A 12,496-nucleotide genomic window follows, 5' to 3' on the forward strand; every position below is an offset into this window, starting at 1 on the left:
AAAATGTTTGAAGTCAGAGGCAAGGGAGAAAAGAAAGAACGTCTATAGCTGGGATTAATGCGAGTTGGAGTAAAATAAAAGGAAGTCAGTCCTAGCAAAAGGGGGAACTTAAAAGGAAATCAGTAGTAGATCGTATAGTTTGTTTTGGCCTGGATTGCAGAATTACTGTGTTCTTGACCTCTACACAAAAGAAAGGAAGGGGGGAAAAAAAAGAAACCTCCGCTATTATCTAGACCAGAACTCCTCCACTCTTCAAATGCAGTGGACTCAAGCACGTTTCCATCTTTAAGTGTGTTTACTATATTCAACAGAAGGAAGAGTGGGTCCTCTCAGAATCCTCTAACCAGCCTGTTTGAGATCACAGATTCCTGGGCCACTGTCTGTGGCTGGGAAAAGAGAATCTCAGCACAGGTAAAGCTTCCCCAAGGATTAAAAGACAAAGAATTTTTGAAAAATACAGATTCCATCGATGGTAAGACTTTGAGATAAGGGCTTCTGAATAATGGACCAGCCCTGTACCAAGGGAGAGGTCTTTGTGGCATTGCTGCTTCCCTTAAGCAAGGTGCATTTGAAGAGACGACATGCAGACTTCCACAGAGACTTTTTTCCTGGACTGATTCTCCCTCCACTTCGGCGCCATGGAGGCTGACTGCTCTGAACTTTCTGCCCAGCAGGCTACAGTGAATAATTATTTCATAGTCGCTCTCTTGGTATTGTATTTGCTCTCAAGCTCACCGGCTAACCAAGGGAAAACCCACTAGGGATTCAATTTCTAATAATAAACACTTGGTCAGCACACAAGTTACAGGAATATTTGGAACTAGATTTTTCCCCCTCCTTGGAGACGGGTTCAATTCAAGCCTATGGCTTTGATAATATGGCCCACCACCCTGGAAACCACTTCGGACTTTCCATTTTAGCTTCTGTGGGAAACAAATATAAAAATATACTGTACGATGTACAAGGTTTCACAAGTGAAGACAGGCAAAATTAATGATAATTTTATTTTGAGTACAACTGTCACCTGATTTATGACTTAATTGAAGCCATGTCCATGTGGCAAGTCATGGATATCCCAAACAGTTTCCACAATTCCACAGAAACTCTATGGCTGCTAAGGTGGTTGATTGTCTGTGAAATTAACAGGTCATGGGCTCTACTGACCACATCGATACCTGAATCATCAACATTCATTAAAATATTTGAAGCATAAGCTTTTTAGGATTGGAGTAGTGCTACCTGCTAAACAGCAAACATAGGACAAAGTAAATCTTCTCATTTTAGTCAATAGCATGAATAACGAAATCCAAGTAAAGCTATGGGCTGGCTCAGCAGTTAGAAACTCTAGCCTCTCTTCCAGAAGACCAGAGAGTTCAAGTCCCAGCAGCCACATGGAGGTTCACAACCACCTGTAATTCTAGTCCCCAGGAATCTAACATTCCCTATTGGTCACTGAATATACATGGTACAGAGATCTACATGAAGACAAAACACCATCTACAGAAAACACATACATGCAATTTAAAAAAAAAAGACATGTAAAGCTAATGTAAAGCTTCTGAAAAGCAGAAGGGTGGATAAAAAAAACCTAGAATATGAAAAACATCAGAACAAATAGAAATATGTTTCAAACACAATACCCAGCACTTTTCAAAGTAGCTGTGAGACTAGGCTCACCCCATGCCCAGTAGGGAGTGGCAGCTCTGGGGAGGGGGGGGCACTTAGCAAGCAGAAGAGCCAAACATTGAAGCTTGAAAACATTTTTTCCTCACTCTGGGAGATGATGTAGTCCTCTCTTTGCTGAGACCTTGCTTCTGGGCAAGCACAAACCAGTAGAGGCCCGGAAGCAGTCTTCCTAGGGCAGCCCAGATGAGAAGACAGATTTATACGCTAGAAGTCTGGAGGAGGCATCTACTGCACTGAGTTTCATCCCAGTGCTACATGCCCATGGTAAAGATGAAGCTGAAGGAGTCTGGAGAATGCTGCTTTTGACAGTACCCAAGGGGAAACACTGCCCATAACAGTCTATGGTAGCTCTGAGTAAAATGAACTTCCACCACTATGGGAAATAAAGTGCTCCCTCCAACAAGAATGATGACACATGCCATCTTCAGAGAGTGGCACTTCGCAGGATACAAAGTAGAAGAATGGATTGTATCCTCACTATTTGAATTTAAGTCCAAATTATATTTCTTACCATGTCTCACTGGGGCTGGGGGAGAATCACCTCTCAGGGTCTCAATTTCTTCCTTTGTAAAATGGAGGTGATAACCCAGTGTCCATCTCAAAAACCAGTGGTGTGGATGAAAGCGGTACCCATGAGGTACTTTACAATGGCACCTGACACTTTACAGTAAAGGGGCCATATACTTGAAGGTCTATGCAAGCATTTGCACTTACTGCTTATCAATTAAAGATCCTGGCAGAGAAAGGGGCATAATCCAAGCAAATGGTCCAGAATCATCACTCACTTTCAGAGTACAAATGTACTTTGAACTCTCACTTACTGTGTGATCTTCATCAAGATGCCTCAAGTCTCTAAACTTACATCCTCATGAGTAAAATGGAAATTATAGCATCTACTTCCCAGGTAGTAAGATTAATGGGTGAGCTGGGCATACTAATGGAAAGAGAAGAGAATGGTGCAAGAGACAAAGAGATGAAATTTTGAGACTTTCTTCAAAGCAGACTCACATTAGTACTCAGCTTATTTAATGTCATGGGTGTACCATTTTCTCTATCTCAAACAAGAGAAGGAAACTAGATCCCAAGCCTGGGAGGGGAGATTTACATAGGGACAGAAGAGGGGGCTGAGTAGTCTGTTTCAGGGTACCAAATGCAGCAAGGCAGACAAAATAGAAAGAAGCAAGCCTTACTTTCCCAGTTGTTCCCAACTTTAGAAGGGAAAAGGTTCCAAGCCAAGGGCCAGTAAGTAGCCACACCACTAACCATCTAAAATTCAGAAGCTAAGCCATTTAGCAATTAAAGTTTGCTCCTATTTTCTGTGCTACTTAAACACTGCGTTCACACAAGTTTTAAACACCCTACAAATGTTTTTCCAAAACAGAAAGAAGTATGCAACTTCAGTATACTTGCCTACTCATCGTTCCTGTGGGAAAGCTATGTGACTTTGGGAAGGGCTTATCAACGCTGTGAATTTAAGGTAAGAGAAGCTCTAAAGACTCTCATGGATACTTCAAGGGACCAAGCTCTTTTCCTACAAGGATCGAAACTGTCTTTGCTGTTTCTACTTAGGAAATTTCTGTAGTGGGAGAAAGTGCTGTTTTTATGAGATCAGTGTAAAAATGAGATAAAAATATCATAGACGGTCTTAGAAAGAATGAAGGGACAAGCAAATATTTATGCAAGGTGAATCTGACAAAATTACTTTCAACAATGGCCAGTCAGAAGCTGGGCTAGAAAATATGTTTTGTATATAGGGTACTATAGTTCAGTGGTAGAGTAGATGCTTGGTGTGCAAGAGGCCCCAGTGACAAAAACTGTAACAGTTGGAATGACTTTTCCCTTCTTGATAGTAACCACAGATTCATCCCCAAGTCAAAATCCACCACAGTCAAAAATCCATAACAAAAATCCAAACTTCGTTTGGAAAAACGATACTAAATCATAGATTGCAATCATTTTCTGACGGACATGCTGCCTGGAGCCCCTCAGTATAGGCCGAGGTTTAGCAGAAAGAGGAATGAAGGATGTGTCTGTAGTAACAGAGAGAGAGAGAGACAGAGAGACAGAGAGAAAGAGCTACATCTTGCCAGTCCCCAGCCCCCAAGAAGGTTCAGGCCCCATCTCAACAAAGTTCACTCCTACACCTACACCAAGCTCTTTTTCCTGACTGAAGGACCAAGGTCTTCACATCGGGAAATGTTCCAGGGGCCTCCCTTATAGTTACTGGAACAACAGCGATGACACTCTAGCAGAGGACAGGAAGGATGTCTGTGGACTGTTGCCCCCCCCCCCAGTACCCATAAGGGAAGAGGCTTTCAGCAGGCAGTGCATGCAAATCTTGAGTACTGGTGATTTGCCCCGACTGGGATTGTGGCCTCCAGTGTCAGACTGGCTCTGCAGTGCCAGCCCAGGACTGCTTTCTAGCTAGGGAGGCAGAAAAGGATGCACCTTGGGCATACATTTTTCTGCCTCCTGCCATAAGAAAAGGGATGCAAATCCAAGATCCGGTTAGATATGATGGGTTTTTCACCCCAAATAGAAAGGTTTCCAAAGTCTGAGCCAGAAGGCAAAAATAGAAGAGCGAGCCCAGGCAGGGTGCCTCGACACCCGAATGGGAGAGTCAGACCAGCCCAGAGTCAATTTCATGAAAGCACCTGGACCCGAGGATGCACTGCTGCACTGCAGGCTTCAGAGTCTAGAGCAAGGACGTGCCCCTCCTCCACCTGAGGGACTGGAGGTCCCCAGGCGCGGCCATTCCCCCACCCAATCTCCCAAGACAGAAGCTTTTCCTTCCTTCATTACCTCACTACCTCCTTCCCTTGACGTCAGCCTCCCAGAGCCGAGGGGCGGGAGGATGGGGATGGGTTTGGGGCAGTCGGTGTCAGGATCCCCGCAGTACGGGGTGGGGGGGGGGCGGTGAGGTAATGTGCACCCAATCTTGTGCAGCCCAGACCGGCGCACAGCCACCTTCCAGCGGACCGGTGTGTGTGCATCACAGTTACTAAGCAACCCTATCTGAGACGCGGGATGCCGGCCAAGTTCACCCAAAGTTGAAGAATAAATTTGGGGGAGAAAGGGTGGAGAGTGGAACTAGAGACCAGAGAAGGGGGAGGGAACAGAGCTTCGGTGAGGAAAAAAAAAAAAAAAAAAAAAAAAGGCTGACTTTCCTTCTCCGGAAGTAAGAAGGGATGTCTCCCAGCTCACCTTCTCGAGCAAAGGGTCTCACCCCAGAACGCACACAGGGCTACTACAAACCAAGTCCACAGAACACTGCCACAGCCAAAAACAAAAACAAAAAACAAAAAACAAAAAGACCACTAGACGGTTAAGGGTGAGAGGAAGGATGTGACCAACACTAGACGCTGTCTAAGTAGTTTGGCCTGTGTGGCCAGTTGGCACAGAAGGCTCCCACAAAAAGATGGAGTGGGAGTGGACTTGGTCCTTAATTTTTGGTCCTGGGGAAGTCAAAAGGCTCCCAGCAAAGACCATTGAGAAATAAATCGTGACCGGGCATGGTGGTGCACGTCTTTAATCTCAGCACTGAGGGGCAGAGAAAGAGAGAGAGAGGAGGAAGAGGAGGAGGAGGAGGAGGAGGAGGAGGAGGAGGAGGAGGAGGAGACGGATCCCTGAGTTCTAAGCCAGCAGCCTGGTCTACAGAGCAAGTAACAGGACAACTAGGGATGCACAGAAAAACTCTGTCTCTCGAAAAACCAAAGAAATAACCCGTGAAGGATGCAGCTTCCTTTTTATCGCCAAACATAACGGTTTCATTTACATACAAAGCAAATTTATATCCAAGACACCTGCTTTAATTTGAGTGTCTGGGCAGGGTACAGGCTTTTCTTTGCCTCCAAGACCTTCCTGGTGTCAGACATGGCCAGGGTCTGGCTTCCCTCTCTGGCCCGCTCACCTGCACCTCCAGGGTCACCATAATACAGTCGTGGTGCTCCGCACCTTCTTACCTGCTGTAGGGCGTCCTCAGCAGCAGGGCCTGGCTGCCGGTGCAGCTGTCCGAAGGGGTGTGGCAGCCATACACCGGGGGCGGCACCGAATATTGCTGCTCGCCTGCCAGAGAGCCAAGGGTGGTAGTGAGCGGGACTCAAGAGTGTGAGGCACAGGCAGGGGTTCTGGTGCGAGGGAGAGCGTGCTGAGCTTCGGACAGTATGGCCAGCCATGTGACAAAAAGGCCGCTCTCAATCCAAGGGAACGAAAACTTCCTCACTTCAGGTTGCATTGCCATCACTCTCTGGCATTGGTTGCCTTGTCTGAGTGGCGCTTTTTTGTAACTTACTTAGAATGGACAGAGCTGTGATCTTTCAAACAGAGGAAAGCCAGCTATTATTTCTAGATCCCTTTAGATGTACTCTATCCCCTTTCCCAATTTGGTAAGGCTTAGATCCGCGCAGGAAGCGGTGCAATACGTGGAGGCAGTGGGTAAAGACCCGCATCTTTTCCATCCACTTACCCAGAGAGCCCTGCTGGCTCATGGGGTCCTCGTGTTTGAAGGAGTGGTTGGGAAACTGCGCTGCATGGTGCGAGGGCGTGTGGCCGTAGCTGGGTGCCCCTTCGAAAGTGACCGTGCTGTATCCTGAGGAACCGACAGAAAGAAGCACAGAGTCAGTTAGGCTCGGGGAAAAAGCAGGAGCATTGGCGCGACTAGAACTCGGGTGATAATCGGGTACCTGACTTTGGACCCTCCGACTAGAACCTCATTCAGGCTTAAAGCAGGCATGACCTCATCCATACTTTTTCCCAACTAAAATCCCAAGCTCCTTCTGTTCCCCAATTCTTCTATGTTTCAGTCTTCCATTGCTGAATAGAGCCTCCCCAAGTTAGGTGTAAAAACCGTCGCCCGCCTGGCGGAGACTGTCTTTCTTAAAAACAAACAACACCGAGGTTCTCGCGCAAGGGCGGCTCGGCCCAGAGGACTGAGTTTCCTCCGCTGACCCCGCTTTGACTCAGGGCTGTAAATCAGGGGCCGTGCACCAACTTCCATTAATTACTGGGGCCAGTTCAGCGGTCTGCGCTTTAAAAGCAGAGAGAACTACCAGGGCACATTACCTCTCTGGGCTGCACAGCCTGACACCAAGACACCGAAAGCCTTTAGGAAGGTTTGTGTGGCTGGAAAAGGAGGACCCTCGCAGCTGGGTCGAGTCCTTCTTCCCCTCCCACGCCTACCCGGGGCTCAGAGGGCCCAATTTTGACCACTGCTGTAATGACTAACCTTTCAGTGTGCGGGACACTGACCTTAACTGTCCCTGGGTAGCAGTGTCTCAGTTCCTTGCCTCAGTTTCCCTTCTGAGAAACAGAAACTGGTGCTCTTTCCTATCACCCAAATGGATGAAAAGCAATGTCGAGTCTTGGAAATCTCATTCTTGAATTGATATTGTTATTAAATTTCTATAAATACATATCCCACCTGCTTTGCCAAAGCTCAAGTTGGTGCAAGAGATGGCATCCTAAGAATCCTCCTAGGGACTTTATGAGGGTGGGGCCTCCTCTTCCTGTGGTGAAGTTAGGAAGAGGGAACCCAGACTGGCAGGATAGAATGCAAATGAGGCTGGACCCTGAGAATGGCCCCTTCAGGGCAATCACTAGAGCCCCAATGGCTTCCTACTGCGCAGCCTCTAAAGCCAAAAAAAAACAAAAACAAAACAAAAACCTCTAGAAATTAAGGTAAAACAAAGTCCCCACTCTTGCACCAGTTGATCAAGGTTCTTCAATAAGGGATGGCCGAGATCATTCATTCTGTATAGAGACAGGAGGCCAGTTATCTCCAACGTCAAAATTATAGAGGGCGACACCCACTGCCCAAACTATCCGGGTCACTCCGGAGCAGTAAATGTACACGGCCAGATTGACGTGTTTCACAGTGAAGGGATAGGAATTACCGAGTTATGTCCCTCGAAGACAAGTGCCCCGGGAGCTCTGGTTAGTGAATGGGGGAATCAGTCAGCTTTTCAACCTGAGTGAGCCCAGAGTGCCTCATTTTTCTTCCTGTGAAGTGGAGAAAGATAATCTCCAACCCTAATAGCTCTTGGGTGTGGATCAATAAGCACATCTGGCCTTCCAGGGACTTCCTTTTCAGAGAAAAGCCCTGGTCCTACTTGAGGCCTACAGCTTACAAACGAAATTTGGATCTAGGCACCCACCCGAGTTTTCCCATCAGAAATGAGGAGTTTGTGAAAGAGCACTTAAACAAAAAAGGGGGGACGCGGGGGAGGAAGTAGAGGCAATAAAGAAAGTTTCTCTAAACGAACCCTTCTCCATTTCTGAGCCGAGCAGCCAAAGACCTAAGGCACGCACAGTCTGAGACCCGCTGCTCAACCGCAGGTGGCAAGAGCTGCTGGTGCCAGGCTGCAGCTCCCACGCTGGGGACCTCCACTCGGCGCTCTGGAACTCCGGCTTGAGGATGCGGGAGTCCGACAAGGCTCCCTACCCACCTAGTCGGTGGTGAGACGACGACCTCGGCAGGCAACCTCGAGCCCCTCCCTTGGGGCTCCTGGGAGGGGCAACAGTGAAAGCCGCGGGATCCGAGGGAGAGCTCTTTTAATTAGAAGCTTATCAGAATCAGTGCTGATTAGGAACCCGCTGTACCGGGACTGAGCTGAGCCCATCTCGAAGAGGGTGGGAGTGAGAGTCGGGGGAGAGACTGCTGACTCTGCGAAGTATCAAAAGTGTTCAAAAGCTTCTTGTCCAGGCCTTGCAGGGAGAGACCCTCGAGGCCAAGGTAGCCACTTTCCCACGATTGGTCTGGACCAGGGAGGGGACAGCAACCTTGACCTTGCAGGAAGGAGCACAGCGCCCTGAGCACTCCTCCCCTGCCTCCACTGTGGAGGAGCCCGGAACAGGCTGCCCCAGCCTGGTCCTGTGGAGCTGATGAGGAGATCCTACAACAGCTAAGCCTGGGAGGTGTTCCGGAAAACCTTGCTGCCATGAGATAGGTGGAGTCCTCACTCCCACCCAACTACTGTCTTTGATGTAACCCGAGGGGGGCGCCTTTGGCCCCATCACAGCTGGTCTTCCTCTCGTGACTAGCTTCGGAAGGGCTGATCCCCGGGCTCTAAGCTCACGCTGATGTGAGCACTAGCTACTAGCTAGTGCTGGGAATGGGTGTGGGGTGTCAGAAGCCGACTGTCAAGGCCACATTGGGGCCAGACTAGGAAAATCCTCACCCTCACTTCTGGGTCCTGACAAACTTTCCAACCATCTCACACTCACAAGTTGTCAGGGCCTATTCAACCGCGCAGAGAAAATCCACCTCAATCACACAGTCAAAATTTCTGGGGGGGGGGGGTGGAACAGAAGAAAAATATGGGTTCAAGTCCTAGCTCTGCCAAAACCTAAGAGGCCTCTTGAAGTCTAATCCCCTAGTGCCTAGACTTCAGTCCCTAGTATTAAGAGGCTCACTCCTTCTATCTCGGGCTATGTGCTTCTTGTAAAGGTTCCTATAGCCATTAACTGTCTTAATAGAGAATCTACACCCCCTCCCCACCAAGTAATGTTTTGGTGTTTGCTAAATTTATGTTTAGACAATTAGGGTGGCAGCTATATAAGAAATATATATAAGAAATATATATATATATATATATATATATATATATATATATATATGAAGGGATGAGTGAGTGTCATAGTTAGGCTCCCTGGTTTGTATACAGGTAACTAGAGCCAGCTTGAATTCTTCACAGTGGAATCAGAGTAAAGCATGATGGTGGCCATTCTCACACTTTCCAGGGACAGCTGGCATCTCCCAATCAAAACCCCAAACTAAATCCTGAATTATTGAACTGACCTACAGGAACTCCAGAAGTAAAAGGAATGGATATTCAAAGGATTTGGGAGCTCAAGAGTCTGCCCTAGTTGCTACCTGGAGTTGGTGGGGGGGGGGGCAGCAGCTTCACAATTCCCAGACTGTACCTGTACAACCCACTTGCTTTAACTAGGAGAGAAAAGGGTAAGTTCCCTGACAGGAACCTGCTTCCATGGTATGACCCTACCCTGAAGACACCTCCCCACCGGCCTTTTCCTTTGTGGCATGAGAAGAGCAGAGCGTGGTGGGAAGGTGTCACAGGTTGGTCCTGGTCCTCAGCTCCTCGGGAAGCTCTTTCTTCAGTAGCAGTCCTACCTGTCTACTCCAGAAGAATCTGGAACACGCCCCCCCCCCCTGCAAGTGTAATGGTAATGTCCTCGGGCTTTAAATTCTCAGTCCCACCCACCTTCTCCTACCGGCTTCTACCAGACTTGCAGTGCAGAATGCTAAGCATGCCCCCCCCATGCTAAGCACACACACACACACACACACACACACACACACACACACACACACACACACAATAACAAAGCCCCTGTGAGCCTAGAAGGACTCAAAAGGATGGTGGTATATTAGTATTTGCTTCCCTGAGGGTTATAGGTCAGTGAGTCTCTCCAAAAAACAGGCATGCTCACTGAAGTCATACACATGCCTGACAGTGGCGTGGTTTCTGACCCAGGGAGGTTCAGGTGAGCTGTATGTTCTGTATTTAGAGACTGGTCAGGTTTCTCGTGTTTGGCCTGTAACTTTCGGCCTAACCCATCTCAGCTCTCCTCTTATGAGATCAGCAAACTGACCCGGAGGTTTGCCAGCAGTAACACCTGCCTACTAGAAAGTGATGGCGCGGTCCAAGAGCCTCTGCAAAGGCAGCAAATTCTTCCAACATCTCTTGTACAAAACACTAATTTATGAGAGACCTAGAGGGGAGGGATACTCTGAGTCCTCTCCAGGTTGCTCCTTGAGACCAGCAGCTCCCATTCTTCAGTGGTTTCGGTTTCACTAGAGCGTCGGGTGGTCGAGGGGCTGCTGGATGGGTTCAGAAGGCCCCAGAACGCTTCCTCACCTCCCGCAGCAAACAGTACCGGCCCGGCGTCCCCCTTCCCACACATTTCAGAAACACCCAGACCTAGGACAGCAGAATTTTTGATTCAAGAAAAGCATCGCCTTTGTGTTAGTAAGTATTTTCCCAAAACATCGAATCAAACCAAATTAGATTCTCAACAGCAAAGAAATCAAATGAGAACAAAAGAAGAAAACTACAGTGGCTCAGCAACCATGGTTCTGCCAGGGTGCCAACGACGGATAGGTGTATGGAGGGGGACTGAGAGAGTTAGAAAATATACTTATTTCATACAAGGTCCCTTGTACATTGGCTGAAGATCCCCCAATACACTTGTTCTTGTTCCAACATCCACACCTTACGAACCTTTCCCCAGCCTAACCTCCGGGTGACTAGGAAGCATCCGAGGAGCGCTGAAAGAAGGTCACTTTTCCCAGACTCCCTCCACGGATTTGGTTTCTTATGGAAGCCAGGCTGTCTTCCATTCCCGCCGCCTGCGCCTGCGTAGCCTGCGACTTTGCGTGGCCTGGAGCGATCCCCACAGTACTACCTTTTCCACAAACTATGCTCAAACCCCTACACGGTCCCCTAAGTGTCAAGCCCGCATTCTGAAGCTCCCTTCTGCTTCTGGTGGGCCTGAAGTAAGCCAGCTCCTGGGGAGAGCTAGAGGTTCTTGGGGTTTGGTTCTGTCAGAGGCATTACAGGGGGTCCCTAAATGCTGACCCGACTCCTGAGTCCTCTAAGTCCTTCTACCCTTGAAATCTAACAGGGCCGAAGCCTGGTGGTAATTCGGTGGGGCATCAGACATTTCCCCAATATAGAGCCACCCGCTACAACCAATGCCCCCTTCTACTTCCCGTGGAGTCCCAGAGTCTCTCAGGGATCCTGGGACCCCAAATGTCCTCCCGGGTCCTGCGAACTATCGGACTCTGGGGTCTTGTTCAGCTGTGTGTGTGTGTGTGTGTGTGTGTGTGTGTGTGTGTGTGTGTGTGTGTGTGTGTGTGTGTGTGTGTGTGCCTTAGCACTTCACGGAGCCCACTCTCCCCTGCCCACACACCCGCTCCTTTCATACTCTTTGGGAAAGCAGCTGGGTGAGAGCTGGGATCTGGAAGGAACAGAGAGGAGAAACCGCGTTGGACGAGGAAGCCAAGCCACAGCCGCATGTGGTGTGCCGGTTGTCCGGACTCCTTACCTTGATTGCGGATAGTGGGCTGGCTCTCCAGGCAGCTGGGCAGGTAGGGCGCATTGGGGAACATCCTGGCCTGGCCCGAGGACGCCTGGCTGGGCGGGGGAGGACCGAAGGGTCCGTAGCGACAGGCCCCAGCTGTACCGGTGAATTGGCCAGAGAAGTGCAAGGTGAAGGCGCTCAGACATTGCTCTTCGTGCGGCTCGGTGCCACCCCAGCTGGGCTCCTGTTTGATGAAGGAGTGGGGTGGCGGCGGAGGCGGCGGCGGAGCGGGCGGAGGAGCGGGACCGCCCAGCGACCCGTAAGCCGAGGCGCCCGGAGGCGCGAAGTCCAGCACCGGCGCCCACTGAGCCGCGCCGCTCACGGGGAGCCCGCAGCCGCCGCCACTGCCCAGCGACGACACGGCGGGCAGGAGAGCGTTCAGGTCCCGCACGTCGGAACCCATCAGCTGCGGTTCGGACCCGGACGGCCCTCCGCTCCTGCGATCCTGTGGACTCTCGGCACTGGACTTGGCCCAGGTGCTGCGGGTGCCTCGATCCCCCGGCTGCTCCTGTTGCTGAAGACACCCGGGCTCACGGCAGAGGGTGTGCTGAGATGCCGACTCTGGGACACACGTGGAAGCCGGCTCCTGCGACAGGAGGAAGTCCAGGATCGCGGCGAGGAGGCGGCCGGCCCGGGTTCCTGGGCTGCCGTCCTCGCTCTGGGTGGGTGGGTGAATGAGTGGGTGGGAGGAAGGGCGGGAAAGGGAAAG

At 49.8% G+C, this 12,496-nt stretch overlaps 1 protein-coding gene across 4 annotated transcripts in view; it reads right to left on the minus strand.

Moving 5' to 3' along the window:
- Positions 1–12,190, minus strand: part of Wt1 (WT1 transcription factor) — a 44,843-nt gene extending 32,653 nt beyond the window's left edge. For 2 of the 4 annotated variants that reach the window (XM_035446883.1, XM_035446882.1), the window contains exons 1-3: positions 11,752–12,190; positions 6,152–6,274; positions 5,649–5,751 (exon numbers count right to left, since the gene is read on the minus strand). In XM_035446883.1, the coding sequence (XP_035302774.1) occupies positions 5,649–5,751; positions 6,152–6,274; positions 11,752–12,190 (665 nt within the window). Of the gene's footprint in view, positions 1–5,648; positions 5,752–6,151; positions 6,275–7,946; positions 7,957–11,751 lie in introns of those variants that run through there. The other 2 variants (XM_027422328.2, XM_027422327.2) reach the window with 1 other exon arrangement.
- Between the last annotated feature and the right edge of the window lie 306 nt (positions 12,191–12,496).

The sequence above is a fragment of the Cricetulus griseus genome, chromosome 6 (genome assembly GCF_003668045.3).
Source record: "Cricetulus griseus strain 17A/GY chromosome 6, alternate assembly CriGri-PICRH-1.0, whole genome shotgun sequence".
Lineage (NCBI taxonomy): Eukaryota > Metazoa > Chordata > Mammalia > Rodentia > Cricetidae > Cricetulus > Cricetulus griseus.